This window comes from Diorhabda sublineata, chromosome 1, assembly GCF_026230105.1.
Source record: "Diorhabda sublineata isolate icDioSubl1.1 chromosome 1, icDioSubl1.1, whole genome shotgun sequence".
Taxonomy (NCBI): Eukaryota; Metazoa; Arthropoda; class Insecta; order Coleoptera; family Chrysomelidae; genus Diorhabda; species Diorhabda sublineata.
The window spans coordinates 15,593,151-15,620,236 of record NC_079474.1 but is presented as its reverse complement, the minus strand read 5'-3'; the positions used below and the strand labels follow the sequence as shown (position 1 = coordinate 15,620,236).

General features: G+C 31.1%; 1 protein-coding gene across 4 annotated transcripts; it reads right to left on the bottom strand.

Moving 5' to 3' along the window:
- Position 1: 1 nt before the first annotated feature.
- On the bottom strand, positions 2–27,086 carry LOC130452933 (JNK-interacting protein 3). Of its 4 annotated transcripts, XM_056792493.1 has the most exons (19): positions 26,620–27,078; positions 25,181–25,307; positions 24,656–25,037; positions 24,045–24,249; positions 23,580–23,616; positions 22,776–22,811; positions 21,523–21,540; positions 20,226–20,283; positions 19,008–19,284; positions 17,697–17,949; positions 10,623–10,909; positions 9,363–9,887; positions 7,600–7,970; positions 6,341–6,593; positions 6,141–6,276; positions 5,467–5,748; positions 4,640–4,768; positions 3,462–3,540; positions 2–1,041 (listed from the first exon to the last, which is right to left on the bottom strand). In XM_056792493.1, exons 1-19 carry the CDS (start codon positions 26,848–26,850, stop codon positions 1,038–1,040), a joined length of 3,690 nt encoding a protein of 1,229 aa, XP_056648471.1. In that variant the 5' UTR covers positions 26,851–27,078; the 3' UTR covers positions 2–1,037. The 4 variants fall into 4 exon arrangements, with proteins under 4 accessions (XP_056648471.1, XP_056648454.1, XP_056648479.1 ...); XM_056792476.1 differs by lacking the exon at positions 3,462–3,540 and having other exon boundaries at positions 26,620–27,086; XM_056792501.1 differs by lacking the exon at positions 21,523–21,540 and having other exon boundaries at positions 26,620–27,062.

Genomic DNA, 27,086 nt, shown 5'->3' with positions numbered 1-27,086 from the left:
CTTTGGATTATATGAAGTTTTATTCAATACAATAAAAGCACAGTTTGTTATATGGAAAATATTACATTGTCTAAAAATTTACAAATAAATATTTAAATTAATTGTTATAAGCAATAATAACATAAATTACATACATATATAGGTACTCTTACATGACAATTTTATCAAAATGTTTGTAACAATACGTAATTGAATTATTATTTTTTTACATAAATATTTTAGCTATTGGAAATTCTAATATCGTTTTTTTTTCAAATGGCAAATAAGAAAAAATACCAATTTTATGAAAGATATTTGGTACAACTTTCATGAATAACAAATTAATAACAATAAATTCAAACGTAACATGATAAAAAAAATATACAAAAATCGTTATAATTAATTTTTTCAAATATGGTGTGTCCCCGGAGATTCTATTTAATTTCCAGTCCAGTTAAAAGACTAATTTATAACATAATTTTAGTTTTGAAAAATACCAGGAAAATATTTTGACTATCTACGATCCATACTCAATTTTCCTAAATTTAAATAATATTATGTATTATAATTTAGTCAAAGAGTAACTTCGAAAAGTAAAAATTGAAACAGATAACTTTTTCTCTTACAAGCGTGAGTTCACTTATCCGGGGACATACTGTATACACCATCGTGATTTAATTTTATTACATCGAGAATGCGTCACTAGTTAAATTAAACAGTTTTTTGCATCTTCTAAATCTAGAAAAATGTGCTTCGGTTATTACAAGAGAAAAAAAAATTATACAAGCAATCTCATAGTTGTAGGAAAAACATTTTCTAAAAAATGTTTTGGTAACGAAAGACAATGCAAAAAACTAAATTCCTATCACATTTTTTTTTCAAAACGTTTAAATAATAAATATTTGCTGTTTGTTCCTTAGCACCATTTGTGTTAAGTCGTTGATACTTGCCACACTATTAGGTGGCTCAAATCGTTTGATTTTATTGAATTGCTTCCTGATTGTACTTCCTCTGATAATCCCGTTTCTGTATTACTTATAATACTCTCTTCCATTTCATCACCTTATGAAAAAAAACTAGTTTGAAAGGATTTAAAATAAAAAAAAATTTATTATATGTAACAGCTCTTCATTTTTTTCTCCAAATTACAATCTCTGGCTATTGGATTTGAAACAAAGTAAATGCTAGAGTGAGTACTAGGTTATTTTATAAAGTGACATATTTCAGGATTGGTCCTGGTATAGGAATTATTTTCCTCTGCAGGGATGGGATTGTGATAGTCTTGTTTTGTAGAACACTCGCTATTTATCATTACAATTAATTGAATACAACATTTATGAAATCAATTTGACAAGCGATTAGCAAAGACATTTACCATTTCGATACTTGAGTAATTAAAAATAAAAATAGGTTGGAATTTGATGTATTATGCTGTATTATTTCCTGGTTCATAGTTTAAGGGGTGGTTAAGAAATTGGGTGTTTATAGAAAAGCTCAAATATGAACCAATAGAAATCAAAACAGTTGAAATATGTAAATACTATAAAGAGAAGAACAGCCTAATAAGAAAAGTGACAGAAGTAAAAAGACATAAGAAAAGAAGGAGACGAAGATGGTACAACAAGTAGCACAGGAAGGAGAAAATAATACAACAAATGAATTAAGTAGCAAAGGATCGAAAATAGTGGAAAAAATAGATAAAAGATGTACTGTGGTTAGAAAGTTGTTCAACCGTCATAAGTTTAATATAGATGTCTTTGTAAAACCACCTTTTTTCAAAATCAAAACGAGGAACTACTTTTCGAGCCTATTTATACAAAAAGGATTAGAAAACATTTTTAAAAGAGTAGGTTTGAAGCTTATCAATTGTATGATAAAGTACTAGATTTTAAAAACAGTGGTACTTACGAAATTATGACAAAAATTATATTGGACAAACTAAAAGGTCTGTTAATGCATGGTTTATTGACCACCTAGCTCGTATAAGATATGGATGGACAGGAAAATTGGGTATTGCTGTCAGTTATAATATAAAATTGTTAAAATAAACTGTTGGATGTACCGAGAAAAAATATAAGTATATACAGGTAGGTCAAGTTTCAGTTTATCTTCTGTCTTGATAACATATTTATCGAAACGCCCATCAGACAGTGTAATTGTGAGTGGTAACATCAAAAACGTGAAAATAGTATACAAGCACAATTAAAAAAATGATAATGCATATTTTCTGTAATTACACTTTAAATATTAATATTGTTACAGCTAATAAAGCTAAGCAATAAGCTACATTCTTTAATAGCGAAATAAAATACAGTGATACTTTATACAATAAGCCCATTATTTGGAGGGATTCAGATTTTAATTTTGTTGATAAAAAGGTTCAATTCTCATGTTGATACATCTTAATAACTAACCTTGAAGATTATTACTGACAATCTGGTACTCCCTAGTCGACTACGGGTAAATTATTCGAACATTGATGTTCAAAAAAAGAAAACCGAGAAGTTTCGACAAGCACAAATCTTCAGACTTGTGAGTTGGGGTAAAACAAGGAACTATCCGTTGACACTCGTTTATAAATTAAAAACACCTCCACGTACCGTGGACTACAACGTGAAAAAATATACATCCACATGAACCACAAGCGATTCAAGGGCCTAGAGATAGCAGCACAGATGAATGAATCTAGGGATCTGCAATCTACATTAAAAAAGAGATAAGGAGAAGCAGGTCTTCTCGGAAGACCTCAAAATAAACTTAAGATTGTAGTGAGCTAAATAACAAAAAATTAAGTGAGTGTGGGAGAGAATTTATGTGTTTGTGCGTAGGTCAAAGAATGTTACATCCATGTGTGAAATACGGCGGAAGGTCGGTGGTGGTTTGGGGATGTTTTGGGGAAAGGGGAAACATTCCTCCAAGAGTGCTTGAGAGAAATGGAAAGGAAGAATGTACTTTCAGTACAGCCGCCGGATCTCAACCCGATTGAGTTGTGGAAATAATTGTTAAGGGAAGTCACATCTTTGGAATATCCTGCAAATCGAATGGAACCAAGGGGGTTACATCGATGGATCAAAAACTTTAATATGTAATATTTACACACTGTAGTTTTATTATTATCAAAATCGATCATATTGTTTTTATTCGTTGTGAAAAATCACCTCTGATCCTAATATTTTACTACAATCAGTAAGAGATTTGGTTTGTAGTGCTCAATCTTAGAACGACCGAAACATCTGATTTTATCCTTGCCAATATCAAGATTGGATACGCCGCCAATATGAAATATTTGATGAGGTTGATCATTTCGATTGATTTTAACAACACTGACAGAACCATAAAAAATTCCTATTCCGTACAAGTGTCCTCATTTTAAATGCGACACACTATATGTATCTATCTCTCCTGTATATCTAGTGAGGTAATTGACGATCGATTAATTTTGTGTAAAAATAAAAAAAAACATTTTTACCATTGAAACCTACCCCATAGGATTCCCAGGAATATCAGTTAGTAGTTGCCAAACGAGTAGATGAGATGCTCCGTCCTTAGGTTCATCATCTTCTGCAAATGTTTATATTAATATAACATTATTTTTTTATATCATGTTATTTATTTAAGTAGTGTTAGTGTTTATACAAACTGCAAATTATTTACATAATCCTACTGCTGAAAACCCCAAGGGGTTGGAACGGGTGGAAAGAAACTATAAGAAATCTGATAGGCAAACGGCATAGGTGGCTTTTATGGACCAGGAACCTTTCTGTGATGTAAGAAAATCTTCCAATTAATCCAAGGAATTCCTTCAGAACTTTGTTACACCAGATCCAAAACTCATCTTAAATGGATCAGATTCCGTGGAAAAAATAAGAAACTATTCACCTAGTTCTGGAATACTTTACAGATTAGAAACCTGTAGGAGAGACAAGACCTAACCCCTAGTTTTTTAGAATACTGAAATTGGAAGGGGAGCTGTAGACGTTCAGATTGGGGGCACAATAAACCTTAAGGTATCCCAATCTACATTTATGTTTAGTTAATCTTGTTCAATAACACTTATCGGTATGATTTCTTATATGAATCCTTTCACCTCAATATGTTTTCGTGTATTTACAAAATTTAGTGCCATAGCAACCAACAAGAAATGAATGAACTCTATGATATCAAAATCATAACCTTTTTTTACACCATTGATAAATAAATGTATCAACATAATGTGGTTGAACTGAAGATACAAAGTGCAATCTATAAATATCAATAGGAATCTTGTCGGAGCGTTAGCTTCTTAATAGTCACTTGAAGCCCCTAGACCTTTGACACTAGAGTCATCCCACATACTTAACTTTCTAAAATGTGTTGCTTTGGGTTGCAGTGATTATAACACCCTGAATTACAAACAGACATACAAGTGTTATAAACGTACGACTACAATTAATTACCAAATTGATCATTCTTTTTATCCTGTAATTAGTTAATATTAATACTTCTAGTATATCGTCATCACAATTTAGTCTTTTAAACAATATGGCGCGTTAAAAACTACCTTATATTCCTAGGAATCCTTCCATTAAAAATAATATGTGTATAATGTGATGATAAAGCGCATGCAACAATGTTAAGCCCAGCACCACGAAACCATTTCGTTATTTTAGAAAGAACTTACCAATTCTGAAGTCAACGTAACCTTCCCCACCCGAAATAACTAGCATGGCTGAAGGATTTTTTAAATTATTACCGACAGATGACACTGAAGCAGACATAGCTTCGGAAGGAGTCGAGGCAGCACTCATACCTAATAGTAAACATTTTATAAATCTTCCTGTATATCTACAAAAATTTATTCAAATTAATAGTAAAAAATAAAATTAAATTACTTTCCATGATTACACCGAACTTCTGGATTTGAATCTATCCCAAAACAAAACAGAAATTCCCTCACTTACAATTGAAAAAATTTGTAGGAGATATGTTCACATGGTGTTGTTTGATTAGATTTGTCTTTGAAAGACATAAAAAATTCATTTATGAATCACCAATATACTATATAATTATAATCATCATTTATTTCTCAAATAAAGACATACATTTCTATAAAGATTAACTCTAAAGAATGTCTAGTATGGGTTAAGGACTATACTTTGTTTGCTGAATCTAAATGCACTTTCTTCTTCTCAGAAGGTCATCAGTAATTATTTCCAGTTTGGTTTAAAACCAAGCTAATTTCATTTCTCTAAAAAGATATCAAAACATTCTGAACTGACTGAACTGAACTTTCGAATACAAAGTTATCGTCTTCAGAAACTGCAGGTAAACTGTTATCTGTAGTCTCTGAAGATGATAAATTTGTTATCGGAGCGCGTGTCAGACAATATATTTATGTAGTTTGTTGGTGTAAACAGTGTGTTCAGTATGAATATCATCAACGATTCTAGAAATTCCTTAGTTTTCTAGAAACATATGCTTTCAAATTTTTTGATGTTTATTCATTACCTCCACTTCCGGGTACAGCTACAAAGAACTTCACGTTATCTCTGTGACCGTGAAAACTGAGCTGAGCGTGCGCCATAGTACAATAAGGTATGTAACTTCCCGGTACAGGTGGAACTCTGACGGGTAAAGCGTTCCCTCTTGAAACCACAGCACCAGTTGCACTATTACTATCTGATAACGGTACCGATATTATTACTCCATTACTGGTTCCTATCCACAGCCGGTTAGAAGATATAAGAAGACTAGTTATTCGAACTAAAGAAAAACCCAATTTACCAGTACCTGAAACGAAACAAACATTTTTTAATATGTAAAAATAAATGTTTGTAAAGGTTTGTTCTCGGTAGCTGCACTGGCAGAACTAGTTCAGAAAGTGTACATTAAAGCGTTCTTTGTAGCAGAACCAGCGCTAGTGTCGCTGTTCTTAGTAGCAGTGCAAGAGAGCTAGTTCACACAGTTCACTGAACTGCTTGCACTAGATCTGGGGTCTGTTCAGTCAGTGCGATAAGTGTAATCTGGAAACGGTGGCAGTGCATCGTTAATACTAAAAGGTCTGAATCACATCAAATACGACAATCAACCAATGCTCCATTGCTGCACTGATCCAGTTCCAGTGCAGCTACCAAGAACAAACCTCTTTATATGGATCAGAACAATTAATTTAATTCTCTTACCCAACATTTTACTAACGTATGGTTCGATATCAACGTCTTGGAGATGCTGATAGGTATGTGCATTATATAACCTAAGAGTGGAATCCAAACGTATCGATACCCAAACACCTTCACCCAACCACGCCATTTGTCTCACCTAAAAGGGTAAATTTTTGTAAATAAATCACATATCAAATAATATTTATCAATAAATAACTTACCGGACTTTCTCGTCTAGGATGAGCTTCCAGAGTATGAACAATTTTTAAATCGTGAGGTTGCAGAACGTGAATTTTATTTCTATATCCACACCAAACTTTATCTCCCACAATAGCCAATTGACGTACCGATTGATGTGGAAGTCCGAGTTGTACAAGGTGATACCTCGATAAATCCCATTCGCCCTCTGGATCTCTTCTAAATACGGCTACTTGTCCGCAAGCAATAGCCACAACTACCCTTCCTTTTATGTGTCTATTGGTAGAAAATATATTAATTTTACAAAAAAAATTGATCTGACGGAAACAGAAGGAGAACAAAGAGGGGTGGCAAATTTGGGAAAGAAAATATCAAGTAGGACACTAAAGAAGAATTAGAGAAGAAGACTTATTTAGAGATACTCAGATAGTAAAAGAAAAACAGTATAAAACTCATATAAGAGGCAAAAAAGATCACTTGGATGACCTCGACTTTGATGTTGAGACAACATTATCTCAAAACGGTGGGTACCGAAAACTGGATGGACATTGTGAGAGATATATCAAAGACTTACGATAGGATTAGAGGGAGGATGCGCGAGTATAAACACTATGCAATGACATGACTCGTATGGGAGGTAGTCTCAAATGGTGAAGAAGCTTCCAATTACAGACAGACCAGTTGGATAACTTCGATTTCGGTGCAGAGATAATAATTATAAAGAATGTTACAGCTAAAGGTATCTAGGATTGGATAAAGGTGCCTTAATTTCAACCGCAATGACACGGGTGGAGATGGAGTTTGTAATAGATCAAAACCACTTTGACAATGGAACAAGAATATGGAGAAGTTTCAACCGAGGGAATTGAGTGGAAGTTGTAGGAGCTTGAAGACTCCCTGATAATCGAAACGACAAGATTAGGATAAAGTCTCAACTGTGGAATTCCTTTGCAGAGATACAGACATTATGAAGGTTTGACAACTCAGGAATTCTCTACTGATGAACACTAGTATGGGAAGAGGTCTTAAATGAGCTACTTTGGACTTTGATAATGACACAATAAAAGCAAAAGGTTTTAAAGTTGTATGTATCTAGGATTAGATGGTGGTTGGTGGTGACGACCCAACCAACTCCAACCAGGGTTGAAACGATATGGAGAGTAAGATAGAAATTTTTATGATGCCGTAAGTAGAACCACAGCTTATAAAATGTTATAGAAACGTTGTTAAATATTAGGGTAGATAATTTATTTATTAATAATCAACATTTTTATTGACTTACACTATAGATATAACTGCATCTTTCATTTTAACTGTATGGAGACATTGTGCCCAATTAGCTACCGACGAATGAACGTAAATATTCCCGTTTTCGTCTCCCATCCACATTGTAGCCAATACACTAGACATGATATCATGACTTGGAACTTCTTCGTTTTGAATATCATCATTTTCGGATTGTTGAGTATTTTTCGAATTATTTTCATCATTTAAATTCGGATCTTCGCTTTTGTTATCATCGGTACTATTTGATGCATTATTTTCATCTACTTTATCTTTAGCATTATCACAATTAATTTTTTCCTGTTTGGCATATTTGTCTCGTCGGTTTACTACAGAATCATCGCGATCAACAAAAATAATTTTCCCAAGCTGAAATTATGATTATTGTTATATACAAAAAAAAACACTTAGATATATTGGTTTACAAAAAATTCAAAATAAAAATAGTTTCCATCATCCAACTTAGCTTCCTCTAGTAGTATGCGAAAAAATTTTTCATTTTTCATTTCATATAGTGAGCTCAAATCAGATAAATCAAAAAAAATAATACAAAATACAGGCTTTCACAAAAGGAAAATTTCTGTGAGGTCCAATGTTTCATAATCACTTCGAATACATATAATACCGAATTCCAATGTCTGTATGTATGTAATAAACCAATTAAAAAAGAAAACACATAAGGATGGGGAATAAATAAACATTTTCAACTAAAAGTAAAAGCAGTTGTAACAAAAACAGTTTTACATCAAATTTTCTATGGCGATCACACGTCCACAATCACTCCTCGCGTTCCTTTGAACTCTTGTTGGACTTAAACACCAGTGAGAGCCCCATTTCTCAAACGATATGCTGACAATGAATCTCGGGAAACGGCAGACTGTCTTATATACGGCGCACTTGTCGCTGACTCTGCAATAGGGTGACCGCTTGAGCAGTTTTAACACTTGTTGTATTCATTTTCAGGTAGAATTGTTGTTTGTTGTCAACTGAGATGTATATCGGTTGACTTTGATAGTAATGGTTCAGGTAGATAACCTTTTATAAGTGTCAGTTACCTCTAATTAGAACTAAAAATCATAAAAAGTGTGGTTGTCGATCATAACATATCGTTGAAGTATGAGAAGAAGAAACAATCAAATATTTTATATTATTTTGAAGCCAATGCTATTAGCTTTAATCTTTCATTAAGAAAAATACAATTTCGTGATCATGTTTTTTGCCAATGACTTGCAATCACAAGGGTGTCGCCTCAGTGGACTTATATAACTCACGAGTGTATTTATTATTTTAGTATTTAGCATTTTATTTATTAGTATCATCATTAGTATAAATAATGGGATTCTAGGTCACATCCTAGATGGTACTTTGATATTCAAGAACTTGATGAGTTTCTGTTAATTCAATTGAAGAGCAAATGGTGTGGTGCAATCTCTTCCTTTTGCTCCCCTTCTACCATACCAGTCCTCTTTTTTCCAGCCTGTTGGCTATTATGTAACCAATTTCCTACTGTTTTCTTCTACTTATTTTTTTAATTTCCATTTCCCTTATCATCTTAACTGTTTTGTCCTCCTTAATCCTCACCATGTGTCCAAACTAACTATTATTGTTCAATTTTTTGGACTTTTTGTAACATCTAATTGTTTCTTTCCTAAAGTTCTAAAGTGTCTTTCTTCCACTATTTTCTTTTTTTTTTTTTTCTATAACGATATATCTCGAAATAAATTGATAAACAAAACTGAGACTTAATTATATTATATTTACCGATGCCATTTCTTCTTGATCTTCTTGATTCCTCATAGTCATTTTACTAGCAGCAGGATTATCAGATAATTCCTGACGAGTACTTTCTTCGTTTTGAGTTGCATCCTTTTCCTTATCATTACTATCAGGATTATTACCTACAACTGAAAGATTATTTTTATCTAAATCATTAACGTTACTACTAAATTCGCATTCGATTTTTGGCATATTATCTTCGTAATCGCTTGGACTAGCACCCGGTACACTGGCAATACAAAGAACGTGTCCCGAACAAACTCCGAAGCTGTTAAGTAGTTCCGCAGGATTGTTGGCGTCGATAATGGTTACTAGACTAGCTGACTGAGTTTGAGAATTATTACTTATCACTTGAGTAGTAGTACAAATCCATACATAAGAGGAAAGTCGCGTTTCCAATAAAGCACCTTCTTTGCCATTATTCAATTCTTGATCGATTAGTTCCATCTCATTCTGTGGTTTCGGAGAAGGTGGTTTGGGTTCTTCGGTGTAAAACACGCTACCACCTACCTAAAATAATAAGATAAGAAATTAGTCCATTGATGAAGTAAAAATTATAAATTAACATTCTTCAATGCGATCCATACATTCCATAAATAGAAAACTTTATATAAAAAATTATACAGGGTGGACGGAAACTCGAAGCTTTCATTGTCTTCCTTCTTTGAAATGGAGCACTCTTCATTTTATATCACAAACAGTTATGAATTTCAATTTAATTTGAATAAATACCCAAAGTTTGTTAAAAAACAAAATTATTTTTTCGTATTGTAAACCATTAATTAGTAACTATAAGGAATCGATAGACATTTTTAACCAAAAATTGATCGTGTTAATAAAAGCCACACTACTAAGTAGAGTAAAAACCAATTATAATGACCCCAACAGGCCCTATCTTGGGACCCATTGATTTGTAGGGTTCGTAATTATAAAAATATTTATCTAAGCTATGGACAGATACTTTAAAGCAAAAATTAAACGATATTAACGGAAGCCAACCTTCCTAGTATAACATAGTGGGAGTGAGACTTATTTTAGAGCCTAACCTCATTGAAATATTTTATTGAGGTACCGGACCCTAGCTTCGTACCTATTGAATTTGGGGCCTTATACCCACAGAGAAATTTGATCAGGACGCCAAAATGAGTAATATTTCCAAAATTTAGCAAAATTAATGTACAATCACGTTGTTGTCATTCTAATTCAACTTGGTTATCTCAGCAATTTGTCATACCATTAACTTACCATCAATCCTCCATCTTTGGTATAACCGCCCATCAAGTTAACACCCGCAGCACACCAAATCCTCATTTCTGGTGTAGTTTCCGCTAATGGACGGCAATATACAGGCACTGGTACCGGTACACCTCCACTACTTTGTCTTCCTTGTGAAGCGGAAGAAGAATTCACTTTACCAGGTAAACTCCATCCGTAAGCTTGTAGTCTACCGTCGTCTTTTTTCACGTGGGCTCTAACTTGTCGATATTGTTCTTTTCTTTCTATCGCTTTTCTCGCCGCCAGTTTATCCACACCTAAAAATATAATAGTTTATTACCCCCAATGATATTTTTAAAGTAGTACTTACATTTCGTATCTACTGTCAATCTATTGCTTTTTTTTATTTATTTATAAGGATAGTCTCCTACATAACCAGATTCGAAATAAATGAAACAATATGAGAAATTTAACATATTTTATTAAATTAACAATCACAAAAAAATGGAAATTTACGATGGACTAGAATATCGAGTCTTTGGTGTTATAAAAACTAATGTTACATCGAGTGATGATCAGTATACTATAAATAATTTTATCTCGGTTTAGTTTCCACTTAAATCTATGAAACTTCATTCCGATTACACAAGAAGATCAAATAAATATTTGTTATAGAATTTTTCCCGACCTAAGGAATTCACTAGCCTCCAGTTAATAAATGGGATGCAAACTACCCTCATATTTAGACCTAGTAAGATCGGATTGTGTATGGATTCAACGCCTTTGTCTGTGTCAATTCATTTCGAGCCATGAAACAACTTTTATAACCCCAAAAATACACGAAAAGACAGTGTCAAAGTAATAAAGTTATTGTCGCTTCAACGAAAACTATTCCAGGAAACCGATGGTGAAATTAAATATTCTACTAAAATTTTATGGGAAAAAAGGGAAATTATAATGCAGTCACAGCTAGATAAAACTATCTAGGTGAAAGTATAACTATTCTTCATGCGGGGTAAGAAGAAGAATACCAAAATGACTGTAGCAGCGAAGAATATTTAGGATTCCATTCAGGTTTTTGCAACCTGACATAATCGCAAAATAAAATAAGATATCAAGTTCTAGTTATGGAAAAAGTAAAATTGTGCGAATATATTTCTTTGTCAATAAATAAAAATTTATAATTTTTCAAAAAACATCCGGTATACGATAAAATTCTCATTACAATTTATGCCGATTCACTCACAATTAAAAATGTACCCGTCGAAAACTGGAGAAAGTGTATTCAACAAGTGAAAAAAACTAAGATTTATATACACAAATATAAATAGTTGTATATATGTGAGAATGTATCTTCCGAGTGTAGGTAGCATCAAACCAGTAAATTAGATAACGCGTTAATTGACCACACTATACTTAGTTTGCGTTGGATACTAATTTCAAACTTCAATTCTTGATCAGGTGAAATTTTCTGTTGGAAATCGAGAACTTCATGTTATAAAATAATAAATGAGCAATATAAATCTGATTAGTATGCTAAACACTCAATTACATACTTTTCAATTTTTCTAAATAGCTAGTATTATTAAGAAAAACAGTTATTTTACCAGAATCATTCTTAAAATTAATCGTTCAATATTATTAGTCAAAAATTACCACAAACTTACTACTAATTACCATGATCTACCTGCCCTACATTGTTTTGCAAGAACATAACAATGTTCCAACAACCAACCTTGTTCAAAGTATCAAATAAATTAGTAATTTATTAGCATTTAATTTCATTTAATCATATGATTTAAAAGAAACTTATGACCAGGGGTGGTTATAGATCAATAAAAATGTTGTATCTTATTTACATTTCAATTATTTTTTGTTCCACTGCAATAAAAATTAAATATAAAAATAAAGCATCGATATTTCACAATATAAATAAATTCCAGTTATACCTAATTAAAATAAATTGAAATGAATCAATATCAAAGCTTCGATACATAAAGGTACACAATCCAATATGTACCTTCAACGGATTTCAAAAGAAACAAGTCGTGGGGTAATTCCTCATTATCAATAGACACATATCATCCACCCTATTATCCAGACTTGTTTCTAGAATATGTATTGAGTAGAACAAAAACGGAAACGAGAAGTATATTTGCCAAAAAAGGTTTTTTTCTGGCTCGAATCCTTTCTGTGGTACAGGAAAGAATTTCAGGAGAAGACATAATATGTCGAAGGATTATTCTGGTGGAATGTTACAAAACTGAATCAGCAACAGTTATGTTACATATAAAATATCTTAAGATATTAACAACTGTAGGTGAAATTTAACCTCATATTTTTTCAACTTTCAATTTATCTATGATTTGACCACAAACAAACAACATCCCCATAAATATAGAAAAATTGTAACAAAGTTACCAGTCGTGAAGTGAACTCACCATCATCATCATTATCATCATAAGCAGTGTTTGCTAATTGAAATATTTCATCTACATATTTATTTTTTCTGAAATTTTCATATTTTTTTTTAAATGGATTCAAAAGAAATTAATAGTTTCTCTTGTAGAAACAAAAGAATAAAAAAAATAATATGAAATAACTAAAGACACACCCTATCCAAATGTAAGGGCTAAAAGAATTATTCCATAGTTTTTCCAGAGAAAATCGATACTGGAAAGCTTTCATTGTTTTTTTTTTATCTTTTTGGGACAATCACACAATTTTTTGAAAAGTATTCAATTTTTTTGTTTCAATTGTGCCAAGGATTTTCATAAATGTATGGTTTTTGCTACTTAATAGTTTCATAAAGCAATTTTTTTCTTTAATGACTTGTTAATATTCTTCAAATATCGAGAAGTCTGTCCTATACGAAACAGGATAATAATTAACGAAATATTCTTTCCGGCACTCAAGTATTCTGGACTGACCCCAGACGTTCACTATCTTTAGGCTTTTGTACAAACTATGAAAGGACATGGTTACAACATTTGTAGGGTCGAGGATGTGACCTAACCTCCAATTTATCCCGGATACTAGAGTTCATAAGATCTCTAGAACTGGAGGGCGAGCTGTAAATCCATAAATTGAAAATCTGACAGTTGGATGGCTCTATTTTGATATGCACTTGATAAATGATTTTTCAATACATATATCTAGCTGTCAATGTCTGGTTATATTTATTCGATAGCAATATTGAATATTAAAATTCAGCTTACAGTGACAATTTGTTGGAAAAAAAATTTGATAATTAATTAATGAATTAAATTCAACAATTTCTACAATCCAATACATTCTAGACAATAAATATGGCGTGCTAAATAATTACAATCCAGTATATATGAAAATGTTTTCGAAATGACAACAGAAGCAAATTAAAATTGCCTAGGGTAGGTAGATCACATACTTAAATGTTGGCACTTTATTTTGTTATAGTGTAGGCACTTAAAATTGTAACTAGACCATTTTTCAAATCTATGCGAACTTAATCAAAGAAGCAAAAAATAAAGTCCAATTACCGTATTAATTGAACAACGACAAAAATTTCTTTTATCCCTGTTTATAAACATTAATTCTGGACGAGAATCTAATTGCTATATTGCCCCGAACGTATCGGGGTTAGATATTATTTTTCATTTTAGCTTGCATAGATTTAAAAAACAATTTTCTAATAAATACATTATGCCGAAGTAATATTAATGACTAGAACTGAAGTGATCTATGTAACAAATTAATTAAATATAAATAGTTCCTTATGAATTTTTTTTATAATTTAAAAATAATCCTAATCTAATCCCTTGAAATTATAATATATAAAAAATTATTATCAACTATAGAAAAATATTCTGAATATCCTAAAATCCACAATGAAATCATGAATCAAATTTTTTCAGCATTACGAGGGTTGCTATCTGTTGTTTTTTGTCACAATGTTACATACCTCAACCTCATTTTCGATTATTGTCACTAGAATTTACCAATGAATTCAAGAAATTTCATAGTAATGAAGCCCCATCCTAAAGCAATGTAAAAAACTTCCAAGCTATGCTCAAAGTTATTAAACAAAATCTTCATAACGTGAAATTAGGCATCAACAAGACATTATCATGATCCCACATGACCTCAAAAGAAGGCTTGTATCAACTGTATAAGTTAAAGATCTATTAAAGGCTATGTATATGATATAAATAGGTGACAAATGATAGATCTACGCGTGTAACCCAATGGATATAAAGCAGTAATCAACTATGTAGGTTTTTCAATGCAATTGCAACTAAAGCCGTTTGCGAAAGAACCACATCAAGAGAATGGTTATCTCTTCTGTTGGTATTAACGGTTCAACAACGTAAACTGGTCAATGCTGAATGTTGCACAATAATGGTAATGCAACACTGCCCAACCAAATGAATCGAGTTAATAGACTACCATGTAGAGTCCTGATTTGGTATTTATTGATTTCCTTTTTTGCATATAAAAAACAAACTGCGTGGTCAACCAGCTACAAGAGTAGAAGAAACGTTAAAAACTGATATTTTGGAATGGAAAAGGTCTATCTAAAATTGAAGTATATTCTGAAAAACAATATAACGAGTTTCGATTATAAATACTTTGTTTTTTCATTGCTGGACCAGAAATAGTAATAGGTTTAATTTTATTTTAGACTATATCGAAAATGGTTCACCAACAATTGAAAATGAATAAGTTTTTTTCACTTTTTACAAGCTTTTACCTCCTGATAACAATACAAAAGTTTATGATTAACAATAAACATTAAAAACCTTTGCTTTCTAATACTTCTAGATCAGCATTTAGCAATTTTCAAAAAATGTCACTTGATTGGTTCTACATTTCCAAAAAAAAAAGTTTCCTATTATTTTTAATAGATTTCAGTCCTGATTAAATTATTTAAATTATCATCGATAGTAAGATAACTTCTTAAAGTATTTTCTATGGAAAACCATAAATTTTTGAATGGATTATAAATTTATTCTGACACCTTTTCAATTTTCTCAATAATTTTCAAATGTCTTTGGTATTAAAAAAATATATAACCAGCCTGGGCCCAAGAAATTCAACAAAAGCGTAAAATTTGGAAAAAATATGACAAAATTGCTCAATTTAATATCTAACAAGGAAAAAAAAATATTGGCATTATAAATTGTGCTGCACAATCATTTAATACAGTTTTACTAAATAATATTACTATCTCAATAAAGTCTCCTATGGCTTTAATTTATTATATACTATTGAAATGGGTAAATAACCTGCAATAAATTAGTTCCTGTCATCAATCAAGAGAAATGTTTCAATTTCAAATTTAAAGATATGTTAAACTGCACTCATCAACCAAAAAAAAATAGAATAAACTAGAAAAAATAGTACGATACATAAAAGCAGAAATACTCCACAGACATGATAAGAAAAGTCAATGCTAATAGGATAGTCTGAGAGAAAATATACTAGAGCCAACAACACCAAAAAAAAAGTTCAAAAAAAACACGAGTAAAAAAACATATAACCAAAAAAGGATGAGATGTGGCAACCAAATGATAAGAGAAGCAAACTTACTAAAACAAATAAGAAAAAATTAAATTCAAAAACGAACCTTAGAAGGAATAAGGAAATTATTTAAAGAAATAATGACATAAAGCTGAGGAAATATGTGATTAGAGAAACAATAAAAAATAAAAAGAATAGTTGGATAGAATTTGTAAAAAAGAAAAGCAGAAATACAATATGAGTAATAGAGAATGTTGTACAAATATAAAGAAGTAACCACTAATCACATTGAGTTACTACTATGTAAACAAATTGCTTACAAGAACTGGCAAGGAATGTACACAGTAAGAAGAACGATAAGAAATAATAAGAGAAGTAAATGAAGTTATACAACATATCGAAAGTGAAAAAGCAACCAGAGAAGGTATCAAAGAATCACTGAAGAAATAGAAGATACCGATGAAATGGAAAATTATACTAATAGTACGTACATGAATTAGAATAAGTAGATAAATAAGAATAAAGAAGAGACAAAAGTAAATGCAATAGAAAAAAATAATAATAAATTATATATAAGGATATAACAAAACAAGTAGTGCTGAAGGGACGTTCTGTAAGAATAAAATGATAAATTAATGAGAACAATATTAAAAAACGAAGGGGGAAACTAAGAAATAAATGAATAGAACAAATAAAAGTAACTGCGGAAGAAAAGTGAAAAATTGCGAAAGTTTCCAACAGCTGAAAATAGTTTTTCCAGGTTATTAAGAGTACAGATTTACTGAAAACATAAACAAACATTTTTACTATTTGAACGAACATTTCTGGTAATTTAGGACCACACTTGATTTAATTTTTTGCATTAACAGCTTGGAAGTTATTTCTCCATCTCTAATATAATAAACATAAATTATGATGTGAGTCAAAATAATATAATCAGTGACATTGGAAGTGCTATACACAAAAACAAACTCAAAAATACCACCAAGCATCAAGAAAGTCGCTTAGGGCCACCAGAACTGTGAAACTGTTGTGCTATTTCAAATTACTGTCTTGTGGATAGATTTATCTATACATACTACAATTAATGATTCTGGTGCAGCACCGGAGTATGTTTTTGGAGGTTAGGTTTATTGCAACTACCACTTATCTTTATCCAAGGCATTATGACAACTGGTTGTTAAGTTAATGATGTTCTACAAATAAATCTACTACCTTACCTAAACAGACGTCCATAAGTCCCAATCTAACATGTGTGGGATATAATGAGGAGAAAAATGTCCCAATTATTCTGTATCTAGTGAGTTAATCTAGTTGATGAAATCAAGGTCGATACATTATTCCTTGTGGGCGTAACCCTTCAAATTTCACTGAATATATTTTAGTATGCACCATATTCATAATTAATCAATGATGTGAAGAGGTCTGAGATCTTGAAATATTTATAAATAATCAACAGAAAAGTTGTATAAATAACAAAAAATCTCGTTTTGTTTTTTCGAACCTACATAACAGAGTTACCTCAAAACTATGTAATCTTATCACAGACAAAAATTGACAGCAGGTACAAATCATTAAGGTAGAAATTTAATCATAATTCCGTACCAATTTCGGTTTCCAAATCGTGGCGAGGAATACGAGGTAAAGCTTTAATACCTGGTGTTACTTGATTCGACACCGTTTGGTACCTCAATTGAGGAATCATCATCGGTCTTTGAACTCTATCGTTTCCGGAAAATAGATTACTAAAAAATTTCCAAATACTTTTATTACTGTTTTTCTCGAATGGCGCATCATTTTTTGATGCTCTCAACATTTCACTCCAACGAACCGCTTCTTGAAGTTCCATAAAACGTTCCTAAAATTAAATATGAACAGAACTATTCAAACATTTTTCTTAAATAATAGACAAATGATAGTTTAAATGTTTCAATGCAAACTATTACACTTTGCTTTAAAAACCGACAATTTCCAATGGCAGACTATAATTTGCTATCGAAAATGGAAGTTTGCAAACTCAGACTATAGTTTTTTATCAAAAAAAGAGCAATTTCCAAAGGCAAACTAAAGTTTGTTATCAAAAGTTTCCATTGGCAGACAAAAATTTGTTATTAAAAAAAAATATTTTTCAAAGGCAGACTAAAGTTTCTTATAAAAAAGGTACAATTTTCATTGACAGAATAAAGTTTGTTATTACAAAAAAATATTTTTAGAAGGCAGACTTAAGTTTCTTATCAAAAAAGACAGTTTTCATTGGCAGACTAAAGTTTGTAATAACAAAAAAATCTTTTTCAAATGCAGACTGAATTTTGTTATTACAAAAGACAGTTTTCATTGGCAGACTAGAGTTTGTTATTACAAAAAAATATTTCTTAAAGGTAAACTATAGTTTTTTACCAAAAAAGATAATTTCCAAACGCAGACTATAGCTTGCTATCACAAAAAAGCAATTGCCATAAGGCAGACTATAATTTGCTATCAAAAAGACAGTTTTCATTGGCAGACTATAGTTTGTTATAAAAAAAGAACAGTTTTCAAAGGCAGTCTGAAGTTTGTTATTACAGAAAAAAATTTTTCAAAAGAAAATTTTCATTGGCTTTTCATTGGCAGACTAAAGTTTGTTATCAAAAAAGACAGTTTTCATTGCCAAACTGAAGTTTGTTATCAAAAAACACAGTTTACATTGGCAGACTAGAGTTTGTTGTTACAAAAAAATATGTTTTAAAGGCAGATTGAAGTTTGTTATCAAAAAAGATAGTTTCGAAAGGCACACTACAGTTTTCTATTAAAAAAGGATTTTTCCATTACTATATTTATTAAAAAAGACATTTCTTTGGTTGGTTGTTATAATGTTTATAATAATTAGGAAATAACTTTGAGTGGAGCAATTCCTTTCACAATAACTCGATTACTAACCTTATATTGATTACGTTCCATGAGAACTCTGGCCATTTCAACTCTCGTAAACCTTTTTCTTTGAGCCATTGGTATGTCAGCTTCGTCATCGGCCTCTTGTTTCGCTTCGTTTGCTTCTTTAACTTTTCTCAATTCATCTTCCAAATCACTTATTCTCTCTTTAAGCTTCGTTCTGGAAACATTCAATGATAAAATTTCTTCTCGTAACATATCGATTTCACCAGTTAATTCATCCACCTTCACAATTAAATCGTCTTTTACTACGTTCAAGGCATTCCTAAAAGAAAACAATCATTATATATAATGAATATTGTATAGCTAGCTACTTGTTACCTTTCAATAGTCATATTTCTGCTTTAAATAAGGAAACAGGGATTTTTTCGGGTAAGGAAACAGGGAACTGGAAGAAATTGCAAGAAAATATAGATAAACATCATCGTTTATTCTGAAATTCTAACAAAAAAAAAATAGTTTCATCTATGTAATAATGAAATTTGAATAAGATTTGCCATGTACTCGTTTGATGTTCATTTGTATATAATTTTTTAGTACCGGGCGGTTTGTTTATAGTATTTCTTTTAAACAATTTCTAGAACTTCTTAGAATTTTATTTGGGTATATAAATGATTTGTGTAAACGCAGTTAGGTAATTTTTAAATATATAGTCGTAGTAAAAAGAACGAATTAGTGAAAGCAATCGCAGAAATTATTTCAAGTGATATTTATGAGTAAATTTGTCGTTATAGCGACCGTTTTGGAATTGTCATCGATCATCTTCAAAAGAAATAAAAAATAACAGGAAAATATTATGCATTACGCTTGATAAGGTAAAGGGAGAAATTACAAAAAAAAAACGAACAAATTTAAAGAAAAAAAAGTACTTTTCCATCAGGACAACGAATCTTCTCATACTTCGACTACTCCCATGGCTACAATAAACATAAATGCCTATTTTGAGGAAAAAGATGGCAACTATTGTTTAGAATGGTTAAAGGGTTGTTTCTTAGCTAGGTCGAAAACTATTCCCCTCGTATATTGGGTTTAGAAACTTAAGGGGTGGGTCAGGCATGTTTATTATGACTAGCATTATAATAGTGAAAATACAACTTGTAGAGAATATGAAAATATTTAATTAACGAGAAAAAGTGTCTCCGAACAGGGTTAAAAATTTTAGCAAAAAAATATTTGAAAGTTATAAAGTGATTCAAAAATACTTACTTAGTTGCTAATAGCTCGTTATTTTCCATTATTAAATTCTCAACTTCTTTCCCCATACCTATAATTGGAGGTAATATCAATTATTTTTCCAAATAATTTAGAATAAATATTGCAAATGCTACTTAATGTTTTTAATAACAGAAATCAAAGTTTACAAAACATTTCAATAGAATTTTTCTAAATCCCTTGTCTCTTTTATATACCTACCAATCTGATTTTTACCCATACCCAAGAAAAGATACCAAAATTTACAAAAAAAAAGAACAGCCACAGTTTCAACAGGCACTCCCGAAAAGAAAGCATAAGAGAAAGAAAATAAATCCATGGAAAAGGTTGAAAAAACAACATTGATAGAAAAAAAGAGGGTTTCTAAAAAAGTATTCCAATCATATAAGGGAAGTAATGATGATGATTTTTCTAGTATAATTTGTTTACACTGGATCCAATGTCAAGTTTGCAGGGCTCATACAAAAGTTGTACCTAAGGCTGCTCTTACTCCGTTTTGTATCAATTGCAACAGTGACAACGACACATAAGACTCAAGATCTTAGTAATATTTTTTTTTCTAATTTTGAACAAAAAGACTAAATCGAATCCTAAAATTAAGCTTAAGACATATTGATGTTTTGTTGATTCTATTTTTAGTTCAATTACTTTCAGGGTTTCACTAGACTTTCTGAGTGCTCAATCTAGAAATAAATTTCAATGGTACATATACAGCAGTAGAACAAATAATTAAGAGTTATCGTTGAAGAGTTACTACTGTTCAAATTAAAAATTGCTCAACTAGCCCCTTCCTACCCCAATTGACAAAATAAATGTTTCAAAAAATGTGTGGGATACATCATTTTTCTCAATCGAAATGAATTAACGAGGAAGAAAAAAGACCCCAAATATGAGTAGGAAACTAGAGACAATGAGAACAATCGAAAGGAAAATTTAAAACTTTACATGACAGAATTTTGAATGAAAATGTTAAAGGACAATGTGGAATACAAGACACAGGAAGGTGGGTGAGACAGAGACGAAAATTCTGGAACAAACTTATAAAAATAATGAGAGGCAGGTAGACTTGTTAAGAACACAAAAATTAACAACCCAGAAAGAAGAAAACCATAGCGAGAATGCTTCCGTCTTCCTGGGCGTTAGCCTATTAATATGTTAGAAAGAAGAAGAAGCGTTCTTTGCCTACAGATCATATCTAATTATGAAAGATCTTAGGTTGCGTATAAAAAAAATGATCATTTTTTAATTATATCATTATTTTTGCCAGTGCAGTTGAAAAAAATATACTCACCATAAAAGTTATCGTTGACTGTCCAAGGCAAGATTAAATGAAACAAAAAAGCGTTAGGTTTAAACAAGCATTAGTAGGTTATCTTGAAAAACACTAAAATTTACTACTTTCAATCTCATACTATTAATCTTTACTTTGCATAAATCACAAACTGAGTATTAGAAAGTCCTGCAAACTCGTTCAATATGTTAAAATAAAAATTTAATTTAAGGATACTCGTTATAAATTTAAAATAAACTACGGAACTATAAGGCGGACCGCCCACGATGCAACTGTTTTGTAACAAAGGTTGCAAACCTGTTGATCTTACAACGGTTTGGCAGCTTCGGTTGTTTCATTTGATTATTTTGTTTGCCTCAATATGAATGATAAAGAACTAAACCTCATATTTGTAGGAGAAGTGGAAAAACAGTGCTCGCCATACAACTGTCTCAGCTCAGCATTTCTCCAGATCCTCCACACACCATTTTCGAAAACAAGGTCATAAATCTTTCGTAGGATCTTAGGGTCCCATAAGTTCAATCATCAAGTCCCAAAGATATTTGAATTGGTGGCACACAGTGAAGCGATTTTCTCCTTGAGGTTCTCATGTACATGGTTCATCGATTTTGCTTCAGCTACTGGCTCGAACTTCGCAACAGCTCCTGAAAGAGCTGAAGTGTCAACAAAAGCTGCATAGGCGAGATGCTATGTGAGCCTACTGCAAATAGTTCGTCCGGGATTCACCTTTCAGTGAGAAATTGAATAGTGCTGTCGCTCTGGTCTCCCTGACGCAAGCCTGTGTTCACAGTAGAAACTGTGCCTAGAGACCCCAATACCTTCACTCTGCCAGAGGCGTTTTCATTGTCAGTAACCATATGGACCAGTTTATTCGGGACGCCAAACCCCTCCGGGTCCTCAGCTTACTGTCGTACGCCTGGCGGAGGTCAATGAAGGATTTAAGTTGTAGGAAATTAAATAAAACTGTTGATAACGAATCGTCCTTTTTTAAGCCTTTTTTTGTTTCTAATTTTTAGAATAAGCTTCCTTCTATAGCTGCTATATTTTAGGTTTCACATCTATTAATTCATTTATAATACAATTTTCAAATGTGAATAGTATGAAAATATATTTTATAAACAGGATTTTGTTATAACCGCTTTTAAAAATGATTAATGCCAAAACAAGTTAGACTGTCATCAAGCATTCTTATAAAAGAAAAGTTAGAGCTTTAAAGTATATAAGAGTAATATTTAGATATTGAAAATTATTACCTGAAGATGCATATTCTCCTGGATGGACCCAACCGCCTTGAAATTAAACAAATATTTGTAAATACAAAGATACAACAGATATAATATTTAAGCTAAAGTATTAGTCAGCAATTAACTGAGTCATCAACCTGCATATATTGAGACATAAGAGACTACATAACCCTATAACGCCTCTTCAGCAGTTCAAAAAATCTACATCTGATAACATAGGCAAAACCATTTAAAAAAACAAAGTTATGATTCTCCTAAACAGAAACCAGATGAATAGTACTGCACGGTTAATGATTTTACAATGGAAGAACAGACAGCTCGAGACAACTTGTTCACTAACTGAAGTCTTTTTTCCATTTTTATATTTACTACGCAATCGAAATTTTCAGTGTTTTCCACATTTCATCCTATTTAACATTTACTTCCTAATTAAGAAAGTTCATTAATTTACTAATAAAGGGTCAACCACTTAAAGGTAGTTACAGGAATATCCCAAAAGCCAAAGTCAGTTTGAGCAATCTCCCAAAAGCCGAAAAAAAACATAAAAGAATTTATTCTCTGGCACCAACGTCACAATAAAAGGTCAGCATCTTACAGTCAATTTCAAGGATACTACAGTAAGACAGATTTTGGAATTTTCATGTTGAATCAGGTAGAGAAGAGAAAATAATTCCTTATCTGTAAAATATCCTGTACTTCAAAGGCTGAAACTGCCAATTTTTTTAACTATTAGATTATCAGCTGGAAGAAAGATATCAGAGGTGGGACATTTTCAAATTAGAAATTATTGTGTTTTATTGAATAATTAATTACCTGTGATATCTCCGGAGTCATCATCTGCATCAACGTCCTAAAAACGAGTATTGAATAAATATTGTTTCAGTTATTAAATTATTAAATAATCATGTTGTTTTTTCTTTTGCATCTCAGAGTTAGTTTTTCATTTATAATAAATCAACAAAAATAATATTGGCGATATATATATATATATATATATATATATATATATATATATATATATATATATAAACAACAAGAAAAACTTTAATAAAGTGGGGGGGGGGCAATAAAGATAATAAAAATGAACTAAAAACGGTAGAGATTAATGAAAAACGAAAAAAAAAATAATTTCATAGTGGCACTACAAGAAATACAATGAAAAGAACAAGTAATTATAGAAGAAAAAAGGATTCTGCTTCTACTACTACTGTAATAACCCAATTCACAACTATGCAATGGGCAAAAGAGCCACAATTGACAATATTCATCATAACTTACATGATAACTCAACTCTTGATACAATGTATTGCCGCTCCTTTGCTCCCTTTTGGTATTTATTCGACTATTGTTATTTTGCATTGGTTGTTGCGGTGTAACTGGTGATGTAATTACAGATTTATTTTCTAGATTTATGGTATCAGTTGCCTGACCTCTTTCAACTTTAAGAACCCCATCTCTAACATTGTCCAGTTCACTATGTAAGCTAAAAAACAAAAACATTTGATCACAATATAAAGATCCATAGCACATGCTGCTAAATGTAATCAATAGATATCAAAGGATTATACATAAACTTAATGCACAATTTTAGGGATTAAATACATCTTTATGTTGAGTTTTACATATAGAAATGATGGATACACTATGCAAAAAATAATTAAAATATCCTCAAAAGACAATTAGAGAAGTAGTAATCCCAAGTCATCAGAGGAAATTTTTCTATTTCAATACACAACACTAGAGTCATCATCATGTGAATATTACAGGCTAGAATAAACTCAATGAATGACCAAATGTTTGAAGATATATATATATATATATATATATATATATATATATATATATATATATATATATATATATATATATATATATATACCTATACTTACCTAGGTGAAGAATGAGCACTACTTATAGGAGAAGATGGTACACTATCGACTATTTCAGCATTCGCAAGTGATTCAAAACCAAAAGATATTGGTCCTGAACTTCTTCCAACATTTAAACGATTTGAATTCAATCGTCCTGGATCAGTCCTTTCATTGGCTAATTGCTGACTAGAATGTAACAATTTGGTTCTTTCCATATAATCTACGTGTGTTTTAAACAACTCTGTATATCTTTCATGTAACTTTGCATATTCTTTTTTCAATTCAGTTTCTCTTTCTTCTAAGCGACCTGCATGCTCCATAGAATTTTTGTGTTTTAATTCCAGCATTCTAACAATACTTTCGAGAGCTTCTAAGCGTGTCGTCATCTCCTTGCGTTCTCCTAAAAATTAGGAAATAGCCATTAAACATCATTAACTATAATTTGATATTTAATCGTTGATATAGAATATAATTTGAATAGAAAATTCTATTGTTGAGGAATTATGAAAAATTGATTTGAACTAGAAAAGTTGTTTATAATACCTTCTGCTGCATCTTCATATTCTAATAATTTTTGTTCTGATGTCTTTCTCGCGCCTTTTTCTCGTTCATACTGAGTTACTAGTTGTTCATTATCTTCTCGAAGTAACTCTAATTCAACATCATGTTCCTACAAAAACCAAATTATAAAATTTTTTGCTCTAATCATAAATTTTTATAACTTTTTAGCATGGTTTTACTACACATCACAAAATATTAACTTCATTTATTTAACAACCACGAAAAACAACCTCCTTAGAAAACTTAGAAAGTTAATGGGAAGCTAAGGCCAAAGATTTACTAATCCAGCCTTTTTTCTCAATAGGAGAATATGCATGTCCCATATGAGGTTGTACAAACATGAAAAAAATTACCAAGGCACTAAACAACACCTGTAAAGCAGCCACCATATATATGTAACCCATTCCCCTACCTTTACTTCTACTACTACTATATTAGATAGTAGCTTTTGAATTATGGAGACTCTGTACAATGCATAGAGAAGTTTGAACAGACTTTTAACAATAAACATCTATCACATCCACTTGAGAAACTAAACAAGGTAGTTGAATGAAATCCAGAAGACTTCTCATGATGTTAACATAGAACCACAACTAAATTGTGAAATCCTATCTGTTTTAGTGCAATAGTAAATAACATAATGGTTCTCATTTGAAATATTTGAAGGTAAAGGAATGTAAAAGGAAAGATACTGATTTTGAAAATACATTAATAGCAGCAATGGTTTATATATATTTTTGAGTATTTTGTCTACAAATTGTTCAAAAGAAAGAACTTTTTATAATTTGAAAAGAGTAAAAACCTATTTACATGCAAGTATGGGTCTAATGAAATAAAGTTACTTTAAATTTTAAATAAAAATATTGTTCAAAATTAATAAAATGTATTTTAACATTAAGAACAGCGCGATGAATAAGGTTTAGGGCTGCATCAAGCCTAAATCCATCACTAAGTAGTATCTATATACTATTTATTTGTTTACTGTAAATCCACCAGTAATGTTTATTAGGAAAGTTTTTAAACATTTGTGATAATATGAAAAAAAAATTAATTTTTTTACTATTAATTTCAATCCAGTACCTAATCGTGTATCATTTCACAATTACTTTTGATAACACCAACAATAGTTATATCGAATTTTACAACCAATTTAAAAGCAAATTGTTTTTTTACATTTGATTCTCAATAGTGTTAAAAGTATATTTCATGCAAATATTATGAAAGTCTTTAATTCACAACAATAATAATATAATGTAAATATTATGCTATGTTGAGTATAAATCTCAAACAGCTTCATAAAAAATAGATATGTGAATTAATGGATAGTAAGCTTATTTCTGTATTACTATTAAACAATGTTAAATATTTTTTTCTTATGAAATAATTGAATCCTAATAGATGAAGAAATATAATTCATTTACCTGATTTTGTTGATAAGCTGCATCTAAACATTCCAAAACATTAACTAGCAGGGGCATTAATGTTTTAACCACATCCTCATCATATCTTGCTATCATTCTTTCAAACTCCTGGTATATACTACCTGCCAATGACTGTACTTTTTCAGACATAACTACGTGGGAATCTTCATGAGTTCCATACACTGTCTCGCCTCCGAGAACTAGGCTGCCCCCCGAATCTTCTAAATTCATTGTTTGGCTAATTAAACACTATGAAGAAATTCAATTTTGATTATATTCACTAGATATTCCACTATTATTCATATTATATGGGAAATTCTTTCCATTAACTGGAAATTAAACATAATTTTCTTACTCTCAAGAGAATGTTTTGCTAAGGATACTTTCTTTTCGACCCCCTGATTTTGACAATTCCGTCACAGACTTATCAAATCATCTTTTCTCTGAATTATGCGCAAGAATGCGCT